The sequence below is a fragment of the Stenella coeruleoalba genome, assembly GCF_951394435.1.
Source record: "Stenella coeruleoalba genome assembly, chromosome: 14".
In the NCBI taxonomy this organism is placed as follows: domain Eukaryota; kingdom Metazoa; phylum Chordata; class Mammalia; order Artiodactyla; family Delphinidae; genus Stenella; species Stenella coeruleoalba.
In genome coordinates this window covers 65,387,817-65,411,032 of record NC_137160.1, presented here as the reverse complement: position 1 = coordinate 65,411,032, position 23,216 = coordinate 65,387,817, and the positions used below count along the sequence as shown (strand labels likewise).

Here is a 23,216-nt window from a genome sequence, read left to right as displayed (position 1 = left end):
CCTCAAACGAAGATAAGATATTGAATATCCTGTGGACAAGAACAAAGCCATGCAGGTGCCCAACGGGGCCATGAGTGTGGGGAGTATGTAGAGGTCGGACCCCGGGCCCCACTGGGCACTTGTGCTTCTCACACAAACCCCACTCTGGCACTTTTGGGTCCACATGGCACCCACCACTGCATTTCTGCAGTTCAAAGTATCCCACGACACAGACTCAGCGTCTCCAACTCCCCTCCAACTTTGTGGCAGCTGCAGAGTCTAGGCTATTTCTCTCGGAACCTAGTTGCATAAGCCCCCTTATTAGTACCTCAGTGTAGTTTTGATTTGCATTTCTCTAATAATTAGTACTGTTGGGCATCTTTTCATGTACCTATCGGCCATCTGGATGTCTTCTTTGGAGAAATGTCTATTTAGCTCTTCTGCCCATTTTTCAATTGGGTTTTGTTTTGGTTAGTGAATTGTAGGAGCTGTTTGTATATTTGGGAAATTAAGCCCTTGTTGTTCGCATCATTTGCAAATATTTTCTCCCAGTCCGTAGGCTGTCTTTTCATTTTGTTTACGGTTTCCTTTGCTGTGCAAAAGTTTTGCTATGCAGTAACTTTGATTAGGTCCTGTTTGTTTTTGTTTTTCTTTCTATTGCTTTGGGAGACTGACCTAAGGAAACATTGGTACGAGACTTATGTCAGAGAATGTTTTGTGTGGCCTTTTTTTTTTTTGGCCGTGCTGCACAGTTTGCAGGATCTTAGTTCCCAGACCAGGGATGCAATCCAGGCCAAGGCAGTGAAAGCGCCGAGTCCTAATCACTGGACTGCCAGGGAGCTCCCATGTCAGGCCTTCTTTTGGTCTTGTTTCTGCCCGTGGCTATTTCCCTGTGTTAGATCGCTCTCTGGCTCTTTCCTATTCAGCTTCACCCCTCTCACATCCTATCCCTCAGCTGCCCTAACCCTCCTGCCTGTCCGACGTGCAGCTGGGGCTGCTCCTGGGTAAATGGTTACTTCCAATCATCCCACCCTATGTGCCATACTCTCCCTGCCTGCTTCCCAACAGCTGCAGACCCCGCTCCCCCTGCCCACACACACACAGGGCCTCCATCCACATGGCCCCCGGGCCCCTGGGCCCCCAGCGGTCACTACCTCCCCATGCCCCATCCTTACGGATGAGCTTCCTCTCCAGCCAAACTTGACTTTGAGAACCTCACTGCATTGATAGCATATGCCTCTTTGAACATGTTCATGACAAAATCTAAATTCTGAACAAAGACTCTTGTAAGATTTCTTTCTCAAGTGTGGTCTCTGGGCCAAATAAAGTCCCAAGTGCAGGGCACCCTGCTTGAGAAGCAAGAGGCAGTGTTCACTTTTGCTTTTCTTCCTTTACTTGCATCGGGCAGCTAATAATCACCACTGTCCTATATGGGGCCATCCATGACCGGGGCAAGTGCCTTCCGTAGGTTAGCCCTGTGGGTGACCTCACTGCAATGTCACGAGGCCAGTGTGATTATCTGTTTTGCGGCTGAGGAATCTGGCACTGAGATCACACGATCTCTGCCTCTGTCCTTCCTCGTGGAGAAGCTGCTCGTCCTGTATACTTTTCCTCATATCCCAGAGGTGCCAGTTCCCGTTCCGGAAAATACGGTCTGTAACGTAGGGATGCTTGGGGATGCTGAGACTGGGTGCGCACTGGGGAAAAGTAAGAGAGATCTTTTTCTGACTCCCTTCTTCCCAGCACACCATCACTTATACAGATTTCTGCATTCTCTCTTCTTTCAGAAATGGCAAAGCATGTCCACAAGCCGAGGGGTCCATTTCTTGTTCTTTCTTACGGGGCATAGGGTAGGAGGCTGGCAGGGGTGGGGCAGAAGAAAAGAGGGTGCCTGCTAGGGGAAGAGGATAGAGAAGGGCCAGTGGCTGTGCGGCAGGATAAGGGATTGCTGACAGTTGGCCACACCACATAGGCGGTGGAGGATGGCTCATGGTCAGGGACATGCAGACGAGCCCTGCCCCGGCCTTGGTGTGTGGCCTCCTCCCCAGGTCGTGTGTGGGAAGCCGGGTAAGGCAGCCCAGGGCCACAGGGCGGACCCCACTGCATGACATGTCCCTTTATTTTTTTTTTTGTAAATTTATTTATTTACTCATTTTTGGCTGCGTTGGATCTTTGTTGCTGCGCACGGACTCTCTAGTTGCGGCGAGCGGGGGCTGCCCTTCATTGTGGTGTACGGGCTTCTCACTGCGGTGGCTTGTTTCGGGGCATGGGCTCTAGGCACGCAGGCATCAGTAGCTGTAGCGTGCAGGCTGAGTAGTTGTGGCGCACGGGCTTAGTTGCGCTGCGGCATGCAGGATCTTCCCGGACCAGGGCTCGAACCCGTGTCCCCTGCATTGGTAGGTGGATTCTTAACCATTGCACCCCCAGGGAAGCTCGTGTCCCTTTCATTTGGATGGGCTGTCTTGGGGCGTCGCACGGGGTGGCCCCACCACACCCCCAAACCAAATCTGACGTTCACCTGCTCTATTCGAGTGCTCCCAAGACCTGGCGTGGGTTTGTTCTCTCTTGGGACCCAGAATCCAGGGCATCAGAGCTGGCTTATCACCTCCTCGACAGGGAAGAAGGGGGGTCTTCCCGGAAGAAGGGCATTCTCACCCTGGTGTGACCTACCTCCGCACAAAACGATGAACTCTTTTCAATGTGGGAAACGAATAGTAAACAAACGTTCTTTGTCTATGTGAGCTTACTAGTATTTTGCTAGCAGGAATTAGGATGTTTTTACAGGCCACAACTGACTGAATTCAAGGGGCTGGACGCAGTGGGAAGGCGGGTATGGGCTGGTGAGTCCCAGAGGCTCCAGATGGTCTGTGGGTGGATTTTCCTCCCAGGACTCGGGGCCTGACTTTGCACATTGAAGCCCTATCCTGGCACCACCCAGGGCCAGGGATGGAGGCTCTGCATCTGCTGGATCCACTGGGGAGGGTGCTGGAGTCCAGGGCCTGGGTGGAGCTGGCAGCGAGGGTCCCTTGGAAGAATGTTTCCTCCAGTGGTGCTCACTATTGGACACTTAGTACATTCCAGGCCCTGAGGACGCACCTTGTGTGCAATGATAGACTGAACAGGCACAGAAGTAAGTGAGGACCTAACAGGTGATCCAGAAACAAGACCAAAGGGAGGGAGAAATGGTGCTGTTAACTCTTGGGGCCGAACCTCGTCCAGCCTAGGCTGCCTGGGCCTCACACAGGCTGGCTTCTTACTTAATCACTCACAGGAGATTACTGAGGTTTAAACGGGAGAATCACGGTCACAGATCACAGCGAACACCAGGTGAATGACACTGAGGTTCCCTTTATTTCTGACCATTTCTTTATAACTATCCACGTAGGGGTAATGCCCCCATCTACTTCTCAAGCCTGAATCCCCCTCTAGAAATTTAGATTCACATTTCTAACTCTACAAGATGTATCTCCCCGAAGATCCCATCAACTCCCCAAGTCACCATCCCCCCCGCCCAGCTCTGAATCACCTTTCCTTTTCCCGCTAACAATGAACAATTGTCTGAAACTATAGCTTGTGTTTCTTCGAGATGCGCTGACGTCTGAGCGGCAGTGTCTGCGTGCCCGCGACAAAGCCTGCGGCTCGTTCGCTGGGCTAGGCGGCCATGTAACAGGGGCACAGGATGGGCTCTGGGTTGTAGAAGGTCCTGTCGCCACAGTGCGGACAGGGGTCGCCACTGAACCAGACCATACTGGGAAGCCCCAACTCCTGCAGCACCTGCTTGAGCCGAGCGTGCAGGTGCGCCAGGCGGCCCAGGTGGACGGTGCCGTGCACGTCCTCGTAGCTCTCCAAGGGCGCGGGGTACAGCACGAGGCTCAGCTTGCTCAGCCCCACGGTGTGGCGCAGCAGGCTCTCCAGCACAGCCATCGAGATGGGGTTGCCGCAGAAGCTGAAGGTGGTGAGCTGGGAGCAGTGGCTCAGGGCGGGCAGGAGGGCGCTGAACTGGGAGTCCATGATGCCACACTCGTCCAGGTCCAGGTCCTGGAGGGTGGCTGAGGCCTTCTCGATCAGGACCCAGAGGGGCTTGGAGCTTATGCTGGTCAGGTTGACCCCGCTAAGGCTCAGATCCTTCAGCTGGCTGACGCTCGGCCACTGCGACAGATGCATCAGGTCTGCCTCTGAAATCAGGCACTTGGTAATCGACAAGGTCTCCAGGGGGTTCTTCAGACACCTGGAGAGAGACAGAGCAGTCAGGCCCGGGAGGATGGAGGTGGTGGGCGGAGGGATGTGGGGTGGCCCAGGCCTCAAGGGAAGAGAGGCCCATTTCACCAGATCCCAGTCTTCCGGAGGAGGCTGCATGGTCAAAGGAGAGGTGCCAGGTCAGCCCAAGGTTGAGCGGGGTCCTTCCCCATCCCTTATCTGCCGTGTGACGGGGTCGAGGGAAGGAATCCTCAAGTGCTCCCTGTGCTCACCCGTCAAGCGGGGGACGACATACCCCTGCCAGGTGTTGTGAGCACAGGTAAGGTAACAATGGCAGGTGCCCACCGGGGAGCCTGACCCCATGTCCCAAGTGAGAGAGGGGATCAGCAAACTACAGTATTGGGAGACATGACCTAAACTGCTTTCAACTCGGGCCTCCTTCCTGCCGCCTCCTGGACCCCATCACCTGTTTCTCTGTTCCCAGTGAGAGTACTGGGATCTGTGCTTAAAGGGCTAAGCCAGGCAAGGTCTGGCAACGTGCACAGGGGTCCAGCCGGCAGGGGCTAACTCTGGTCGCTGTATCAGCCACACACCATCCCTCACTTTCCACAACTCTTTTGTTTGTTGTTGTCCTTGTGTCATGAACACGTTTATTCTTAATGCTTTGAGTTTGCAGTCGCCAGAAAGGAAATCAATCCAACTCTTTCACACAAATAAATCGGGCTGCATTCTCTCCTCTTTCATCATTGTGTCCCAGGTAAAGCTATGATTCTATTTTAAGAATGAAGAACACATTTCTAGAAGAAATCATCTGTTACTGAAGAATTCCTATATAATCAGAAGCCTTAGAAGCAAACAATAGTTGTAATTTGGACTCGAGATTGGAGCCACTTCAATAATGATACTCATTTGACTTTTTGTTTCTCTTCTCTGGACTATTTAGGAGCAATAACTGCTAACGTCCTGATGGACGCCACAACTCTTCACTCCTGCTCCCTCCCCGTCATTTCCACAATCACCCATTTCCCACATCACACCTCACCTGGAGCCTAAAGCAACCCGGGACAGACAGGAAAGTGGGATAGGTGGGAGGGACAGGCTCACGTGGACCAGCTGCTCAGCACAGAGCTTCCGATTTGAAACCTCACGTTGGATGGGCTTTCCCCTGGTTAATGTCCTCCTGCTTAGTTATTTTCCATCATCTCAGCTTAGACATCACTCTCTCAGGAAGAATTCCCAAAGCCACCCTCACCTGGCCCAAAGCCCCCACGATGCAGATTCCCAGCAAAGAGCCCCCTTTGACAGGCATCTAACTGAAGCCACACCTCTGACCCTAACCTGGGAGGCTATGTGACAAGATGCCGGGGGACGGACTGGCGGCATCGTGTGGACCTCTGAGTGGCCCGTGCACCCTGGCACCATCCATGGCAGGCAGACAGTAGACAGACACCCCACGGATAACGAAACGAGAGAGGCCTGCCCTGGTCTGCAGAGAGACAGCGCCACGCCTCACCTGAGCACCTGGTCCAGGCGGCCCTCAAGGAAGGAGATGGAATCCAGGTAGAGCTCCTGCAGGTGCTGCAGGCTGGAAAACTGGCAGGCGAGCTGGCTGACGCAACGCTCCTCCATGCCGGGGGCGGCGTGCGGCGTCATGTGGATGTGCGAGAGGAGCAGCCGGCGCAGGTTGACCATCTGGCCCAGGTGCGGCGCGAACCTGCCCAGGGTGGCCAGCTTCCAGGTGCAGTTCACCTCCAGGTCCTGGACAGAGTCGAGCTGCACCAGCTTCAGGATCTTCCTGATGTTCTGCATCGGCATGGAGAAGACCCTCAGCTTCTGACAGCACAGGCGGAGTGAGCCCCTCCTCTGCTTGACCTTCTTCAGGAGGTAGCTTAGGGACGCATCGGGGGTGCCCTCCTTGAGGCACAGGTCTATGAGCACCTCCACGGGGGCCGAGGTCTGCTTCGACCACGCCCTTGCACCTTCCACCCGGCGCCTCTTCCTCACGGGCCGGGCCACCTCAGGCTCCAGCAGTGAGCACACACCAGCCCTGGTGCCGGAACACACGGTCCAGAAGTCCTGGTGGGCGTTCCGGCGCAAATCCAGCACCTGCAGCTTCCACCGCCTGCGGGACGACGGGAGACACACTGAGCTGTGCGGAGACCCACGGGGACCAGGACCGCACGGCTCAGAACCCAGCCAAGGGTGCTACACCCCAGACACCAGCTGCTCCTCGAGCTTCCGGGGCCCCTCCTGGTCCCCACTTTAAGCGCCACGAGGAGGGGGTGAGCCCACGTGCCTTTTGTCACCTCTGCACCTTAAGTAGCCCTGCACGCCCGAAAGCCTATTCCCAGAGTGGCCCCGCCACGGCCCCAAGGCCTCCCCGTGGCCCCGCACCACACCCCACCCGATGCCAGCTGTGTCTTGCTCAGACCCCCAGGCCCCACCCGCCTGCTGGGGCGCCCTCACCTGGGGCGGACCTCCTGGGCAAGCAGGACGTCCAGGCCGTCGATTGCAGCTTGGAAGGTCTCCAGGTGAGGCTTGTGCTCCTTCATCAGGGACCCCAGCGGGAGGCAGGGGAAGGGCCAGGCCTGCACCATCGCCTTCACGGCCTGGCCGTGCATCCCGGCAAAGGCCGCGGAGAACAGGGGTGGGAAGAGCTCAGCGGGCAGCTCCTCCAGAGTGGCGATGGCCAAGGCCTCATCCCTCAGCAGGCTCTGGACGGCCAGTTCCAGGAGTTTCGGCGGGGCCCGGATGCCCACCCTGAAGAATCTGCTCAAGAGTGAGTACTGGAGGGACACCAGAGAGCAAGGGGTGGGTCCTTCTCCGGCCAAGGACCGGCGACCCTGCCGTCCCTCCACCCTCTAGGGGACCCAACGCAGGGCCAAAGACACCCCTCTGGCCACAAGGCCACAGCTCTGGCCCTGCTGGCGCCAGCCCCAATGAGGGGACGAGGTGACCTCTCGCCCTATCCCATATCCACCCATGCTGCATTTAATCCCAGCCCCTCTGAAAGGTGGGTACCTAGAAGCCTGACAGCTGACCCCACCCTCTCCGGAGAAAAGCTTCTGATTATCACTCAAGGACTGAAAACAACAGGAATAAGGAGTTTAGCCCAACACGGTCTCTTCCTAAACTCCAACAAATAACCCAGATGGGAAAGGTGGAGGAGTACCACACAGTGGGTACTGTTACCCCATTTAAAAATCTTTAAATCAGAAACCATAAAGCAGCATGACAGTATTTGATAGCATGTGATGTTAGAGATCAAGAAAAATAAAAACTGATTCCAAGATGTACCTATGAGTATTATTATTATGGAATTTTTTTTTATTCCATGGAATTAAAAAAAAACTTTTCATTTCTAAAATGAAAACAAACCAAAAAAGCCCTTTAAACTAGTAAAAATCACAAAACCATAAATGATATGAACTATAATTACTAGTCACAAACCAAATATGTAACATGTCATCCAAAAATTCCAACTAATTAGATGTCTTACATCAATAAAAGAAAAAAAATCTATTTGGTTAAGAAATACTGTAACTGTCTATGAGTGGCATAACCAGAGCAGAAATCAAAACGTTTGGGATTAAGGCAAAACTTCACATAGAAGCAAAAGCAAAGCCTGCTACTGCAAACGTGTACAGAAGGCGAAGAAAAATTCTCTACAGGACCTTGGCCTGCATGGCCTGTCCTGTGGAGACCCTGGCTGGGGCAGTGGTCAGGGCCCGAGGCCCCAGATGCCAGGGCGGGTGTGGTGCAAGGAGCAATGTGCTCAGGCCTCTGAGTCCCTCCTCTGGCTCCTGAGGAGCCATGAGAGGCCTTCCTGGCCACACTTTTCAGATCCCAGCTGAAATTTCCATTTCAAATGGAAAGCGGAATCTTACTACTGGAAATCCATCCAGCTAACACTGATTTGACTTTCTCCTTACACACAACTGATAGGATCCTCTGTCCACTCGTGAAAGCGAAAGATAAAAGAAGAAAACCAACCTGCAAGCATATTTGTTCGAGGAGCATGGGCCACATCAAAACCATCCCAATGTCTGAGTTAAGACAGCTTTGTGCAGACCTAGTGGTGTCACCCCAAAGGGAAAAGAAATATAACACAATTCCTGAGAACCACACAGTCACTTATACGTAACCTACAACTGCAAAATGTGTGCCCGTTCATGGGGGAACAGAGGTAACACTGAGGGATGGCGGGTCCTCCAGATTTTGAGGCTTAAGGCTTCCCCAAAGGAGGTCAGGTCAAAATGACAACTAGGAGCTGGCTGGGAAGAGGGAGGGGCTGGGCGTTTATAATGAGACCAAGGAAATTACCCAAGACCAGGGAAAGTGTGTTGTGTTTGGAGGAATTCAGAGACCTTTGTCAGGATGGGCCTGAGAAATTGCCAGCAGGAGTGGCTACGGGGGGACCTGGTGGATCCCTTAAAGCCAAGGCAAACCCAAGACTCAATCTTCCTCCCTCTGGCCCTGGAGCAAAGGGTGTTTCCTCCCAGAAGCGGGGATATGCAAATTGGCTTGACAAGATGAAATGTAGGCATGTGGGCTGGGAGAGGCCGGAACTGTGCTGGTGGCCAAACCTGGGACACACCTTATCCAGCCTGAAAGCCACTGAGGGGGTCAGGGCTGTGGGCTCTTTGGGCTCTTGGAGGCAGGGAGGGAAACAAACGTGGGCCAAGCACACATATCGGTGTCAGCAAAGGGCTGCAACCAGAAGAGGACTTGCCCCGAGGCTCAGGCGTCCTCTTCCACATCCCAGCCCAGGCTCTGTCCAGCAGCTTCAACCCTCATCATGACCTTCAAAGGCCCCTTCCCAGTGTTTGTGGATAACTTAACATTTCCTCAATCCTAGGAAACAAGTAATGCAAAGAGGCTTCAAAAAGCCCCCCGACCCCTCCCCTAAGGCTTTCACTTACAGGGTTTCTGATGCGAGAGCACCATTAGGCCCACAAACAAAATTCAGCTTTTCTCTTGTTCTGCGTTAAGCACAGCTACTCTAACACCGAACTGCTCCTCAGGGGACGTGAAGCTCTGTTCAGTATTCAAAGGTTTGGGGGCGATGCCCCTGCTGGGCTGGCTCACACGTTGGTTCTGTTGAGGTTTCAGAATACAGGCTGACGGAACCTCTCCACCCCCTGCATTGTGACGCCCCGACAATTCTATTCTGTGGGCGAGGTGGCAGCATTCTCTGAAGGATGCTCTCTGGTTTGGTAATTTCCCAGAGACTGCTTTCTCCACATTTCTACCATCCCTATCAGCAGTTTGCCTAAAACAGGGTTAAGCTAGAATGTGCTCTACGGACACTCAATTCCCAGACCATCACCTGGATGATCAGCTGCAGGAAGTCGAGATTAGTAAGTTAAGCAGAATGTTCCTGATTCTGGAGCAGCCACTGAGTGGTGCTCGCACTTGTCATCCAGCGCCGCAAATAACCTTCAGAGAAAAGCTGAAATTCAGTTAGTTTCCTTTTCAGCCTGGTGAGCCGGGGACTTGGCCAGGGGTGGACACTGCCATGCTCCACTCAGGGAGTAACCAGAAGACCTCCTTGGGGGAGGGGTGTGGATGGATCTGCCGCACAGAGCGTTAGGAAGAGATGACTGACTTCACGTGGACCTCGGGGAAACAGGAAATGGCAGACGTCCAAGCCTGGGATGTTTCCATGGGAACCCAGCATCCAGGAGATCCAAGGAGGCAGGAGGGACCACTGCCTTCGAATGATGTAAAAATGGGAAGTATAAGCCGAACATTCTTCCCCAGCGAGGCAGGGGACCCCCCAGTGTCCACCTCCACCTCCATGCAGAGCCTGTTTGTCCGGAGGCAGAAGGACCAGGGGCACAGCTGCAGGAAGACCTGTCCTTCCTGCCCAGTGTCAGGACTGGCCCAGGACGACTCCCAAGGCCCAGGCATGAGTCAATTGGGGGGACGTTTCTACCACATCCTGGTCACCTGTTCTCATGATGCACAGGCCAGCGCAGCCTCTGAGCTCATGGTGGGGGTGTGTCCTGTCCCCCTTCCCGTCTCCAGTCACAGAATTTCTACTGGGAACGCAAAGCATCTGCCCCCAGGGCCTTCCTGCGGTCTTTAGAATGCATTGTGTCCCCAGGTTCCTGCTCCTGGCCTGTGCTGACGGCGCAGCCCCCTCTTTCTGCATCCCTGGCAAGTCAGCCCACCTCCCCCAGAGCCTGGGGTGTGGACACGATGCGGGGAGGGTGAGGGACCGGACATCCTTCCACTGGCATCAACAGAAATCACGGATTTCTCCCCAATTCTTCTGACATAACGAGTGTAGAAGAAGGTAAAGAAAAGGCCAGTTGCTTTTCTGCATTCAAAGAAGCACCAGAAATGCTGGAAGATGACCCTTCCTGGCTTCCAGAGGAAGACCCCAACCCTGCTGGTCTTCAGAGGTGCCAGGCTGACAGAGGCCCTGGGTGCCAGGCCGATGGTGGCTTCTGCTCCTTCGGCTCTCTTGACCCAGCCTTGAGCAGACAAGATCCCACCCCGGATCTGGTACGTCTCCTTTCCCTCTGCAGTCAGATCTCTTCTTGCCCTGGAATATTTTGCCCTCTGGGCCTTTTGAAAAATCGAAGGTCTCTGTCAGCCCTCTCTGCCTCTTCCTGCACTTGGCAAGATGTGGTTCCACTTCACATCCAATGACATCTAGACCGAAACAAGCAAGTCTCCCCACTTCTTCCTCCCCAGTGAGGACACGTCTGACATCCAGGTCACCCTGGGTCCAGCCAGTTAATCCTGAGGGAAGTGCTTCTAGAGGCAAGTAGGGGTGCGGGAGGCTGAGGGCCCACTCCAGGCTGGTTGGGCGGGGGATGGCCCAGGACCTGGGTGGAGGAGGGAAATGGCAGCAGAGCCGGCGGCCTGGTTTCCTGGCTCTCAGAAATGTGTCCCTTATATGCTGAAGCCATGTCTGGGACCACTAAGGGCACTTGGGGACTGGGAGTGTCCCCAGGATCTGGCTCTGTTGGCCTTGGCCTGGGGGAGGTGCCACTGGCTGTCCCCACTGCCAACTCCAAGGGACAGAGAGGGAGCACTGACCCTAGACACAAAGATGAGAGAGGTTCAGAGAGAAGGGGAGGCTCCAGTCTTGGCCTTTGGCCCCGGAGAGGATGCTTCTCAGAACTTTGCACGGTCAACCTCGGTATTGCCTGAGATGGTGGGAACTGTGCTTTTGGACAGAGGAGGAGAGAAGAGGGGTCTGGTGTTCATCCCTGTCATCCAACTGACCCCGACTCTCCAACACCAAGCCATAAGGTTACTGTGGCTCAGAGTGACACCAGGTGCGTTAGGCTGTCCGGCCCTTTGCACTGGACTTCTTTCCACTGGAGGAGGGTCAGTGAGCCTCAGGACTCGGGGAGCACTGGCTCCACCTTTGAGGGGACAGCCCACCCTGTGCTGAGGGCTGGCAGGAGATACCAGGCAGAGGGGACGCGCTCACAGGGAGGTCTCCCGCCCAGCTGGTCCCCTCGCCCCCATACCCAGACTCCCCCTCTATCGGCAACCCTCGATTTACTCAAAACATTTACAGAGTGCCTGGAGCAGACCATCCACTGCTGTTCTGGGGAGGAACAGCCCAGTGAAAATGTCATGTCGTCTTCTAGTTAGAAGTACATACTAGGGAGATGATATACAACAGGGTAAGTATAACTGACACTGTTGTAGGTTATGTATGAAAGTCATTGAGAGAGTAAATCCGAAGAGTTCTCATCACAGGGAAAAACGTGTTTTCTGTATAATTTTGTATCCATATGAGATGATGCATGTTAAGTCAACTCATGATGCTGCACCCTTTAAACTTATACAGGGCTGTATGTCAATTCTATCTCAGTAAGACTGGAAGAAAGAAAATGTCATGGTCTTCACTCAGGGTGTCTCTGAGGCACGGACCTTGCATTCAACTAAGCAGACAAATGAAAAACAAGCAAGTCGAAAAAATAATGACAGGCAGACTTGGCCTGCACGGTGGGCCAGGGCCACCAAGGCGACCAAAGCCAGCCTTCATAATCTAAGGCAAAACATGACTTTTCCTGCAGCCGTTACATATTTTTTGAAAACGTTAAGAACCCTCTTAACACGATCCACTGTAATGTTTAGAAAAGTAACAATAGTAAAGCTATTTTTTTTTTTTTTTTTTGCGGTACGCGGGCCTCTCACTGTTGTGGCCTCTCCCATTGCAGAGGACAGGCTCCGGACGCGCAGGCTCAGCGGCCATGGCTCACGGGCCCAGCCGCTCCGCAGCATGTGGGATCCTCCTGGACCCGGGCACGAACCCGTGTCCCCTGCATCGGCAGGCGGACTCTCAACCACTGCGCCACCAGGGAAGCCCAGTAAAGCTATTTTTTTTAGTACACTGTGATTTTAAGCACTGAGAAAAAGTGTTTTGTTTCATTGCAAAAAACTCATCAAGAATCCTCTCAACACTGCTTCCCTGCTTCTCATCACATAACTTGCAGTCGGGGCTGAGTGTCCTTCCTACGCCCGGGCAACCTATCACTCTGCCTTTTTATTTTAAATTTATTTATTTACTTTTGGCTGCATTGGGTTTTCGTTGCTGCATGCGGGCTCTCTCTAGGTGCATCGAGCGGGGGCTACTTTTCGTTGTGGTGCGTGGGCTTCTCATTGCGGTGTCACTCTGCTTTCTAAGCCTGGATCTGCTTCCAACATTTCACCCTTTGTGTTTTCAGGGCCTGACATTATCTCCAAGTTCCTTTACTGTGAAGATGTTTGCTGGCATCACCGCCTCTGGGACATCTTCATTTTTTTGTCACAACCATGCCCTTCATTGAAGCTTCTCCACGAGATGGGGACAAGGAGCCTGAAGCTGGATTCTGAATCAGAATGACGAGTCAGTCAACAATTCCTCGTGTTTGGTAGAGCTTAAATCACCAAAGCGTTTCACTCTCCTAGCCTCGTGTTCTCCCTCAAGATCTGAAATGTCGGCAGGGGCCTTAAATTGCTGTTTCCTTTCCCTGTGCAGTGGCTGAGGCTCAAAAGGGCGAGTCCTTTGCACCTGTGTCACAGAGCCAGCCACGAGAGGGTGACACGGGAACGAGGCCCCTGGCTCCTGGTCCAGGGCTCGCTAAGCCATCAACGTGCCAGCCCAGTGGGAGTGTGCCCGGGGAAGTCGCCTGCGGATGGGAACAGCCCACTCTGTTCGTGGACAGTGGACAAGGTCGGGGACGAGAGCGGAGGACAGGAGCCTCCATTCCGGGGACATCACCCACCACAGTCTAGGCACTCAGCAGCTCTGTGGGTCCTGCCAGGTCTTCCAGGAAGATGGGGGGAGGGGCGATATATCGGGGAGAAATCCAGAAAGGCCTGCACTCACTGGTACCTCGGCTCAGCAGCCGTACCCCGGGAGCTCAGGCTCCAGGAAACCTCCCAGCACTGCTTGCCCTCGGCAGGATGAAGGAAGCAGATTCGCTGATATGGTGTCGCCTGAAGGATTTGGGAAGCAGCTGTGCACAGAGGTCCCTCCCACACATGAGGCAGGGGCTAAGAAAGGTGTGGGGAGCCCAGCCTGGCGCCATGGCTGCAGAAGTGCTCGTGGGGGTCTCCGCCATGGCTTGGGGTCTGCTCATGGTCTGTCTGCACAGGTGAGAGGCACTAAGGAGGGGACCATCTGGCAGCCCAGGGCTGACCCTCTTTTCTCCCTCCACCCTGAACATCTCCGGAGTGATGACCTTGAGCTCTCCCCTTTGCACATCCTGCTCCTCTCTGGGTCCCGAGCCCAGTCTGTCCTGACAACCACTCAGTGTCTGTGTTTAATACAGGGCTGTGGCTCTGGGACAGAGAGGCCACATTTCCTGCTCTGGAGGCAGCAGTGATACTGGGGGTTACAGCCCGGGGTGCTGGTATCAACAGCACCCATGTGCTGCCCAGCACCCCCAGTGCACGAGCTCGTCCTCGCTCCTGGGGTCCCTCTCCATCCTCCAGCTCCAGGTCCGCCTCCCTGGCCACCTTGGGCTGCAGCTGGAGGACTCGTTGTGCCCTCTGGGTGCTTTCTTTCCGGGACCGCCCCTAGGCCCAGGGGTCCTAGCCCACCGCTTAGGGAGACCAAAACCTCCCTGGGCTCACCCACCCTGCCCCTGACCAACACCACACAGGAGTCAAGTCTCTGGGGGCTGATGCCAGCCCTGCTCCTTCGCCCCAAGCACAGGTTCTGAACGTAACCGTGGCTTCGGGAATGGGACCCCAACACATTGCAGCTGCTTCTTCTAAGAAGGCAGCAGGATGAAAGCTCTCTTGGGAAAATGACTTGGAAAAATAAAGGCTGCTCATCCTCCTCCCGCTGTGAGGGCTTCAGGATGCAGATTGCATGCAGCTCCACGATTAACAGCACTGAGGGGGCAACAGGACATCCTGGGACATGATGAGGTGCAGGGGACCAGTTTACCTGAAGATGTCTTCCGCCACGCTGGTCCAGCTCACGCTGGCCTCAGGTCCTCCGACACCTGGTCTCCCTGGTTTCCTACCATCTCAGTCACCCGTCTCCACCCAAGTCTGAGAATAAGAACCCAAATTCTCGGGCTTCCCTCGTGGCGCAGTGGTTGAGAGTCCGCCTGCCGATGTAGGGGACATCGGCAGGGTTCGTGCCCCGGTCCGGGAAGAGCCCACATGCCGCGGAGCGGCTGAGCCCGTGAGCCATGGCCGTTGAGCCTGCGCGTCCGGAGCCTGTGCTTCCCAATGGGAGAGGCCACAACAGTGAGAGGCCCACATACCGCAAAAAAAACTCAAGAAAAACAACCAAAAAACGAGAACCCCAATTCTCCAAAAAACAAAGACACGGTGTGTTCACACGTGTAGTTATGAAGCCACAGTGAGAACTCTGCTGGGCGAACTGAAAACCGGAGCCCCGACCCTGCCGTTTCAGTGAGAATCTCTTCGTATCTCCAAACCCGAGAAATTTCTCATCGGCTGAAGCAGCAGACAGTCGAAGGAAAGACCTGATGCTCGGGTCAAAGGGACCTTCCTCTAAGGGCACTAACCGCCGTCCTGCAGCCCCAGTTCTGTCCCTTTCTCTGGCCCCCACACCCTGGCACCTCCCGAGGGAACCCCATTTCCAGCGCAAAGCAGCGCCCAATGAGCTCCGGCCATCCCCGCAGACCCGGGTGCCCTGGATTATTACGTCCCCCAAACGGCGCTGCGGCCTCTTCACGGGGCACGTGGCCCGGGTAGGCCCAAGGCGGCCCCCCACCGCCTGTGGCCTCCACTCCAGCCCCAGGTCGTGAGAGCTCGTTCTCGGCTGGAGAACAGGAGCGGGGGCCCGCTGGGGGCCCCGGGGATTAAATCAAGGTCACCCCACGGGAACGCGGGGGCACCAGGACGGGAACTTACCTTTCGTGCCGCAGCGCCACGCCACACGATCCCCCGCTTGGGCTCTGCAGACAAAGAACCGCGAACTCAGCAGCGCCCCGCCCGGAAACCACGCGGCCCGACCAATCCTGCTTTCTGTTTCCTCCTGGGGCAAATCTCACGAGATCCTGGGATCGCGAGTGGGGTCTTCCAGGCAGTCTAGAAGGGGTTCCGTTTAGTAGGCGGGGAGGGAGTGCGGAGAGGGGGAGGGGTGGCGTCTGTGGCCATGCCCACTGGACGGCCGGGTGGTGAGAGTGGGGATGGGGTGGGTCAGGGGTGGGATGGGGGAAAGGTAGGGTTAGGGGGATGGGGAGGAGATGGGGGGATGGGTGAAGTGGGGGGCGGAGATGGGATGGAATGGAAGTGAGGTGGGGGAGGGAGGAATCGTGGAATGGGGGAAGGGAATGGGGTAGGATGGAGAACGGGGTGAGGTGGGGATGGGGTGGGGGTAGGTGGGGGGGTGGGGAGGGGTGGGCGTGGGCTGGGATGAAGGGGCTCTTGAGATCCGGAGGGAGGGGTCGAGGCTTAGAACCCCCCACCTCCAACTCCTCCCCCACCCCCACCTCCAACTCCTCCCCCACCCCCACCTCTGGGCCTGTCTTCCGCAACCCCTTCCTCTCTGTGGGGCGTGGGGTGCCAGGGCCGGCTCCGGGGCCCTCGCCCCACCCCCACCTCCCTCTTGTCGATAAGATGTCCCTGCCCTTGGCCAGGCCAGTGGCCCCTACTCTCTCGACTTTACCACTTATGTGACCCCTGGGGCAGCGGAGACCCCAGCCAGGGTTTGACTAGATAGTCCTCCCTCCAGACTGTGCTTCCCACCCCCCCACCCCCCCATATAGTTTTTCAGAAGCCAAACAGTTGCTGTGTCTGCTCTCTTCACCTCCGTCTGACCTCCGCAGCCCCTCTGATGGCCTCAGCTTGTGCTGGTCCTGAGTGCAGGGTTCACCTCTTTTCACCAACGGACCCCTTCGGACAAAGTCAGGAAGGGGCCTGGAAAAGGAAGTGTGGGCGGGGCGGGGCGGGGCGGGGCGGGAGCCTCCCAAGCGGTGCCCCTCAACCCTGGGGATGTCGCGTCCGGGCCACCAGGGGGCACTGGAGACATGGAATCCAGGACGGTTTTGGCACCTCCTTCCTCCCAGCCCCTCTAGGGGAGAAAGTCGGGCTTCTGGAGAGATGGTGAGAGCCAGGTGGGTGAGGATTCTTGCCTGGAGGGGTTAAGAGCAAAGCGGAACTCCAGCCCTGTCACTAACGCTGGCCTGGGGGACCTCCTTTGGGTCCTTTGAATTCAGCTTCCTCACTCAAGCCCAGTAAGTGTGAGGCTGTGTCCTTGTGGTCCAGGTGACCCTAAATCTTTAACCACAGGCCACTGGAAGGTAGTGGTGGCCAAGAATAACAGGCAGGGCAGTAGTGATGGCTATCTTTCGTGGCTCAACCCTGCCATTCCCCCACACATCCCCCGTGCCTGTGAGCTAACAGAGGTTAAGGTGTCCAGCTACACCCATGGTGGGATGGATGGATGAATGAATACATAGGTACATACAAATGAGGGAATTGTGTTGATCCCCCTGGACCTGGGATTGTTACCTGGAACAGGGCTGGTAAAACCTCAATTTTTTCACTTTGGAACTGGAGACTCAGCCTCCCCCTCCTTCCTCTTGTCCAGACTCATTCAACAAACATTTGTCCTTGAGAGGCTGCTGCTGCAACCCTCAAGGAGATAGTGCTCATAAGTTTTAGGATGGAACCAGAAAAAAACCAAACCAAAACAAGAAGACCATTGTTTTAAAGTGGCAGGTTGTAACTAATTCTCTGAGAGGGCAAAGGATGCATCTGTGGGACTTGGAATGGAAAGGGGATCCCTTTGAAGATTGCCGAACGTTATTTTCATGATTCGATGGCTGATTTAAGGCCTGATTTCAGGTTGACACACTGAAAAGATGACGTCGGAGATATTTGAAAGCAAAGGTCACAGGATTGCTTATATTGTATGATATAGTCCTATTCATGTACAAGTAAACATGAAAGTAACATTCATTCATTTCATTGCTTCAAGTAATGCTCACAATGTTTACTATGTTCCTGGGGCTAGACTAGGCCTGGAGTAGAAGAAGCAGTGAAAGTTACAGGGACCCCCCCCCCCCACCTCCTGGAATACATGTAATTCTTTTTCCTGAACATTGTACTTAAGCATGTCAAGATGTCCAGAAGATGGTCACTAAAACGATAACGCTGGCCATGGTCAAATAATTTTCTATATTTTGGGGTGTTTTAGCTTGTTTTTTGTGGTTTTATTTTGCTTTTTGGCCTCGCCACACGGCACGTGGGATCTTAGTTCCCCGCCACCCAGGGATCGAACCACGCCCCCTGCAGTGGAAGCTCAGAGTTCTGACCACTAGACGGCCAGGGAATTCCCAACTTTTCTATATTTGGGAGTAAACTTTTCCATCATAAATGTTTTCCTTGACCAGTGATTTATTTTGGAGATATGAAGAAATTCAGTCACCCCACACAGCCTCTAGTACCCCAGTGTGCCGCAAGATTAAGCTGACAAGGAAGGTCTTGGAGAGAATCCAGGATGGCTGGTCTGCGTTCCTAAGGCCGTATGTCCTGATTTGGGGGAACCACCACTTTTGAAAACCCTTTTGGGGGACTCTCCTGGCGGTACAGTGGTTAAGACTTTGCCTTCCAATGCAGGGGGTGTGGGTTTGATCCCTGGTTGGGGAGCTAAGATCCCACATGCCTCGTGGCCAAAAAACCAAAACATAAAACAGAAGCAGTATTGTAACAAATTCAATAAAGACTTTAAAAATGGTCCACATCAAAAAAAAAAAGAAAGAAAGAAAATCCTTTTGGGGTAGCTATGAATGAGCTCAGAGGGAAAGGCAGGAGCCTTCAGGTAGAGGGCAGCATCCTTCCATCCCAGACTCAAACTCAGGCCTCCTGCAGTCAAGGGCCTTGCAGATGCAGAGGGCAGGAAGCCCCTCCCCAGGTGTGTGTGTGGTGGAAGGGGGAGATCAGGTGTGTGGGGAGGGGAACTCATCAGAAGGCCAGGTGCTCCGTGTCCCTCAGAACCAGCTTCAGAACAACTTCTTGGGAAGAAGATATCCTCCCCTCCGCCCCTTCCTGGCTGGGCCAGGGCATCTGCCCGCTCCCCTGCGTGCCAAGCCTCAGTGCTTGGAGCAAAGGAGGAACTGAGAAGCATCCAGTCCTTTGAGGGTCTGGATAGAACACGAGCAGAGGAAGGAGGAATTTGCCCCTTTCCTATCTCGCTGTTGAGCGGGGACATCTCATCTCATTTTCCTCCGTCCTGAGCAACTTCGGTATCAGGTCTTAGGACTTGGTCTGAATCACACCAACAGCTTTCCTGAGTCTGCAACTTGCAGACTGTGGGACTTAGTCTTATCTTTAATAACAGACTTTATTATTTTAACCAGTGTGTAAAATAAAAACGCACAAACATGTTCAAAACACACTTAAGCAATAGTCATGAGTCAAAACTGATTGCTTCGCCCAAACATCTTTCTCCTTTTCCCTCAATCCCCAAGGCAAGCCTTTAGCTTTCCCCACCATTGGCCATAGAGTCACCTCTCTTGGGCTCCTGAAATGTCTGTCATTTGGTATGAAGGGCTGCCTCACAGGCATAACCTGGTACCAAGGCTGTGGTGGGATGGGCTAAATAGTCCTGGGGTGAGGGTCCAGGCCACCTGGTGTGGCAGGTGACACATCCCATCGTGGAGGGAGTTAATGGACAAAGGGAAATGAGGTTAGAGGGGATGGAAGGGATCGGGGGCCTGGTGCTGAGCTTGATGGGGAAGGAGGGAGGAGGGGAGGGCGATGCAAGAGGGATTTCCAGCCCCCACTCAGCTGCCTCCCAGGGGCTTGGTTGGCACCGTCTGCAGCCACCAGGGGGCAGCAAGGGCCAGGATTTGGGGAAGGTACTTGAGGGTTACACTGTCCTGCATGAAGTTTCAAGAGGGGCTCCCCACGGAACACTTCTTATGTCCCAAAGCATTTGTACCCCAACAAATCATCTTAAAAAGTGCTAATAAATGACCCAGGGCTCAGGCTCGGGCCTCAGACTCAGAGCACTGCAGAGACAGAGGCTGGAGGGGAATCTGAGGACCCTCCAAACTGAGGGGGATAAGAAGGAGTTGGGGTGGGGGAGGGATGGATTGGGAGCTTGGGACCAGCAGATGCAAACTATTATATATAAGATGGATAAACATCAAGGACCTATGGTATAGCACAGGGGACTGTATTCAATATCCTCTGATAAACCATAATGGAAAAGAATATGAAAAAATGTATATAGAGTATAACTGAGTCACTTTATTGAACAGCAGGAATTCACACAGCATTGTAAATCAGGCACACTTCAATAAGAATGTTCAGCTTCTTGGTTCTTTTCTTTCTTTTTCTTCTGTTTTTCATTTTTCGCAGCACTATGCGGCATGCAGGATTGGAGCTCCCCGACCAGGGATCAAACCTGCACCCCCTGCAGTGGAAGCACAGAGTGTTAACCACTGGACTGCCATGGAAGTCCCTTCAATAAAATGTTTTTAAAAAAGAGGGAGTTGAGGGGTTACTGTCCCCAGCTCTGCCTCTGACTCCTAGAAAGTGGGGCAGATGTATCTTTCAGCCGCCTGGGCTCATGGCCTCTCCTTTGTCCCAAGAGCACAGAGGGGACCTTCTGGGATTCCTCCCCCAGGAACCATGATGACTCTCACACCAGGAGAGACAGGAAATCCCGGGCTGGATTCCTTTCCCACATCCTGTCATGGACTCGTTCTGTCCTTACAAACCATGTGAAGGAGTTAATTCTCCAGGATTGTCTGCTGTCCAGGGATGTAGAAGAATCTAGAACAAACCATGTCAGACGGGGTGAGAAGAAGGGGTGAGGACAGGCAGGTGCAGGAAGCAGATTTGCATGGAAGCCCCTCCCTCCTCTGGGGGGCAGCGGATAAGAGAGTTCTGGGGGACCAGGCCGAGGGCTGGGGGCTCAGAAGGCAGCGTCTGGGGCATCTCCACCATGGCTTGGGCTCTGCTCCTTGTCACCCTCCTCACTCAGGACACAGGTGAGGCCTCCAGGGAAGGGACCCCAGGGACATCTGACTGATCGTTTGTGTCTTTGTCCTCTGGGTGACAGAAATGACTAGAGTGTGTTTCTCCTCTTTCCAGGGTCCTGGGCCCAGTCTGGCCTGACTCAGCCTCCCTCAGTGTCTGGGAATCTGGGACAGATGGTCACCATCTCTTGTGCTGGAACCAGCAGTGACATCGGGTATTCTAATGCTGTCAGCTGGCACCAACAGCTCCCAGGCACGGCCCCCAAAACCTTGATTTATGAGGTCAATAAACGACCCTCAGGGATCCCTGATCGCTTCTCTGGCTCCAAGTCTGGCAACACGGCTTCCCTGACCATCTCTGGGCTCCAGGCTGAGGACGAGGCCGTTTATTACTGTAGCTCAGATACAAGTAGTAGCACTTTGCACAGTGGTCCAAGGTCACGGGGAAGTGAGACCAAAACCTCCCTTTAGCTCCCTCCAGCCCCTTCACTCATAAATACAGGCTTTCAGTTGTTGCTTGTTTGTTATTATTTTATTCGCCAATAATTACAAACTTAAATGAATTTGAAGATTTCATAAAGAACTGCTTCATACCTTTTTCCCAGATCCATCATTTTTCACTATTGCCATCTTCGCTTTTCATTATATCAGCTTATCTCTCATTTTCTCTCTCTGCCTATATGTGTGTGTGTGTGTGTGTGTGTGTGTGTTGTGTATTTGGATGTGTATCCATATATAAACATCGATAAATATACATACTCAACACACCCACACACGTAAACCAAACATTCATTTTCTGAACCACTGGGAATAGGTTTCATTCATCAGCATCTAAGACTTAATACATTTCTTTTAGACAGAGTTCGCATGAAATCACAGTCATCATTTAAGGTGTAGAATCAGGGTTTTTAATGTATTGACAAGTTAGTCCATCCATGATCACTCCAGAGTCCAGATGCTTCCTGCCCCTCAAGACACACGTCATCCACCTGCAGTCACTCCCTGTCCCCCTCGGACCTTTGTGCCAGGATCCCCCCACATAGCCTAATGTTTCCAGGCTCATTCCTGTGGAAGCATATTCACTACTTCCCCCTTCTTACAGCCGAATAATACTGCATTATAAGGATGTACTTCATCTGATGGATCAAGTAATCAATTCACAGATTCACATTCATTTTTTCTCTCTCCTGTCACAACCCATTACAGAGTGATCCTTTCGGGGCCTAGGGAATGAAAATTCTAGGTTCACCTCACTTCCCGAGATGAAATGAAAACACGACATTCCCCTCAGGGACGTCTTCAGGAGGCAGTCAAGGCTTCCTCTTCTCTCCTTCTCAGAGCCTCCTAAGGATCCCGGGTGGGGGCGTCTCCCCTTCCCTCTAGGTGCTGTTTGCATGTGTCCTGGATGAGCTGGAGGGGCAGGGAGGGGGCACGGTCTCAGCTGCATCAAACAGCCTGAGACGGTCTTTGTCCCGACGATGACTCTCTTTTTCTTTCCACTTTGTTCAAACGTTCCAGGTGCCTGTTTCTACCATCTGCAAGGCTTCAAGGGCAGGTTTGCATCTTACACTTGCAGTTTTTCATGAAAATTTCCTCCATGTCTGAGTCCTGGTCTATGTAGCTAAGGAGAGGAAAAGTAGTCATGTGTCTTTCAGCGTATTTTGCACAATTCCTTTGATTATGAAATGCAGCATTCCTGAAGAAGAATGTGTGAAATGCACACTCACAATTTAAGGAGGAATAATAAACAGAAACCACATAACCCCAGACGAAATCTACCCCCCAAAGCACATCTGTCTACCCCACTCCCCGATTAGCTGATTTGCTGACTCCAGGGTTAATCATTCCATGGCCTTTCTTTACATTCCTGCCCCAGCCTTCCTCGATATGCATCCCCCAAACAACATAGTTTGAAACAGTGGGTACAAGCATCCAACCCGCTGAGTGAGGAAAGGGTAGTGTGTCTACAGGTGAGGCCCCAAGAGACATGGATCCTAACAGGCGCTCAGCTTGGTCCTGGGCGGGGCTTCCCTGGATTTCCTGGAGCCCGTCCTGAAGATGGCAGACAGGGTCCCAGAGGAAAGACAAGGAAGCCTAGAGTCAGGCATCTGGCCTTGTGGGATGTGGGTGGGTCCAGTATTTCTAAGGCGAATATTGTCAGGGTATCAGCTGTCCCACGTTTCCTGCTATTCAGCGGGACGTGGACTCCAGGAGTTGTCTGAGATAACTTCACTGGGAAGAAGCGACAGAGATTGTTCCTGGCTGATCAAGACCCTAGAAAATTGTTCATGTCAAGACAATCCTAGCCAGCCATACAGTACAAATCAGAATCCGGGCGACGCGCATCCAACTTTACAGGATGGTGTCAGGTATGTCAGCACCTGGATGATGTCAGCTTCCTTGTAGGTGAATATTTCTGCCGGTTGCCCATTGGAGAAAGGCCTCCGTGGGAGATGGCCATTCCAGAGAGGTGGGCAGAGGCTACAAAACTCTGGAGGCACACAGGCTTCTCCTCCTGACCCCCACAGAGTCAGCTCTGCCGTGCCCCCTTATCCAGGACATGTGGTTCACCCTCTCCCTAGAGCAAATCTGTCAGTGTGGTTAGTG

At 53.6% G+C, this 23,216-nt stretch overlaps 1 protein-coding gene across 6 annotated transcripts; it reads right to left on the bottom strand.

Moving 5' to 3' along the window:
• Window positions 1–3,221: 3,221 nt before the first annotated feature.
• On the bottom strand, window positions 3,222–16,520 carry LOC307196780 (melanoma antigen preferentially expressed in tumors-like). 6 transcript variants are annotated; one of them, XM_079942114.1, is made up of 6 exons: window positions 16,427–16,520; window positions 15,529–15,572; window positions 8,170–8,248; window positions 6,643–6,945; window positions 5,690–6,298; window positions 3,222–4,207 (listed from the first exon to the last, which is right to left on the bottom strand). In XM_079942114.1, the coding sequence occupies exons 4-6, from the start codon at window positions 6,795–6,797 to the stop codon at window positions 3,631–3,633; spliced, it is 1,341 nt and encodes a 446-aa protein (XP_079798240.1). In that variant the 5' UTR covers window positions 6,798–6,945; window positions 8,170–8,248; window positions 15,529–15,572; window positions 16,427–16,520; the 3' UTR covers window positions 3,222–3,630. The 6 variants fall into 6 exon arrangements, with proteins under 6 accessions (XP_079798240.1, XP_079798241.1, XP_079798242.1 ...); XM_079942115.1 differs by having other exon boundaries at window positions 16,438–16,514; XM_079942111.1 differs by having other exon boundaries at window positions 3,223–4,207; window positions 6,643–6,962.
• Between the last annotated feature and the right edge of the window lie 6,696 nt (window positions 16,521–23,216).

What these genes read in the sequence shown, in the direction of transcription:
- LOC307196780 (XM_079942111.1), bottom strand. Translation starts at nt 8,214, where the DNA reads ATGGTTTTGATGTGGCCCATGCTCCTCGAACAAATATGCTTGCAG. An exon ending in TCGAACAAATATGCTTGCAG is followed by an intron (nt 6,963 to 8,169) that starts GTTGGTTTTCTT and finishes GTGTCCCTCCAG; the next exon opens with TACTCACTCTTGAGCAGATT. An exon ending in CGCCTGGACCAGGTGCTCAG is followed by an intron (nt 4,208 to 5,689) that starts GTGAGGCGTGGC and finishes GTCTCTCTCCAG; the next exon opens with GTGTCTGAAGAACCCCCTGG.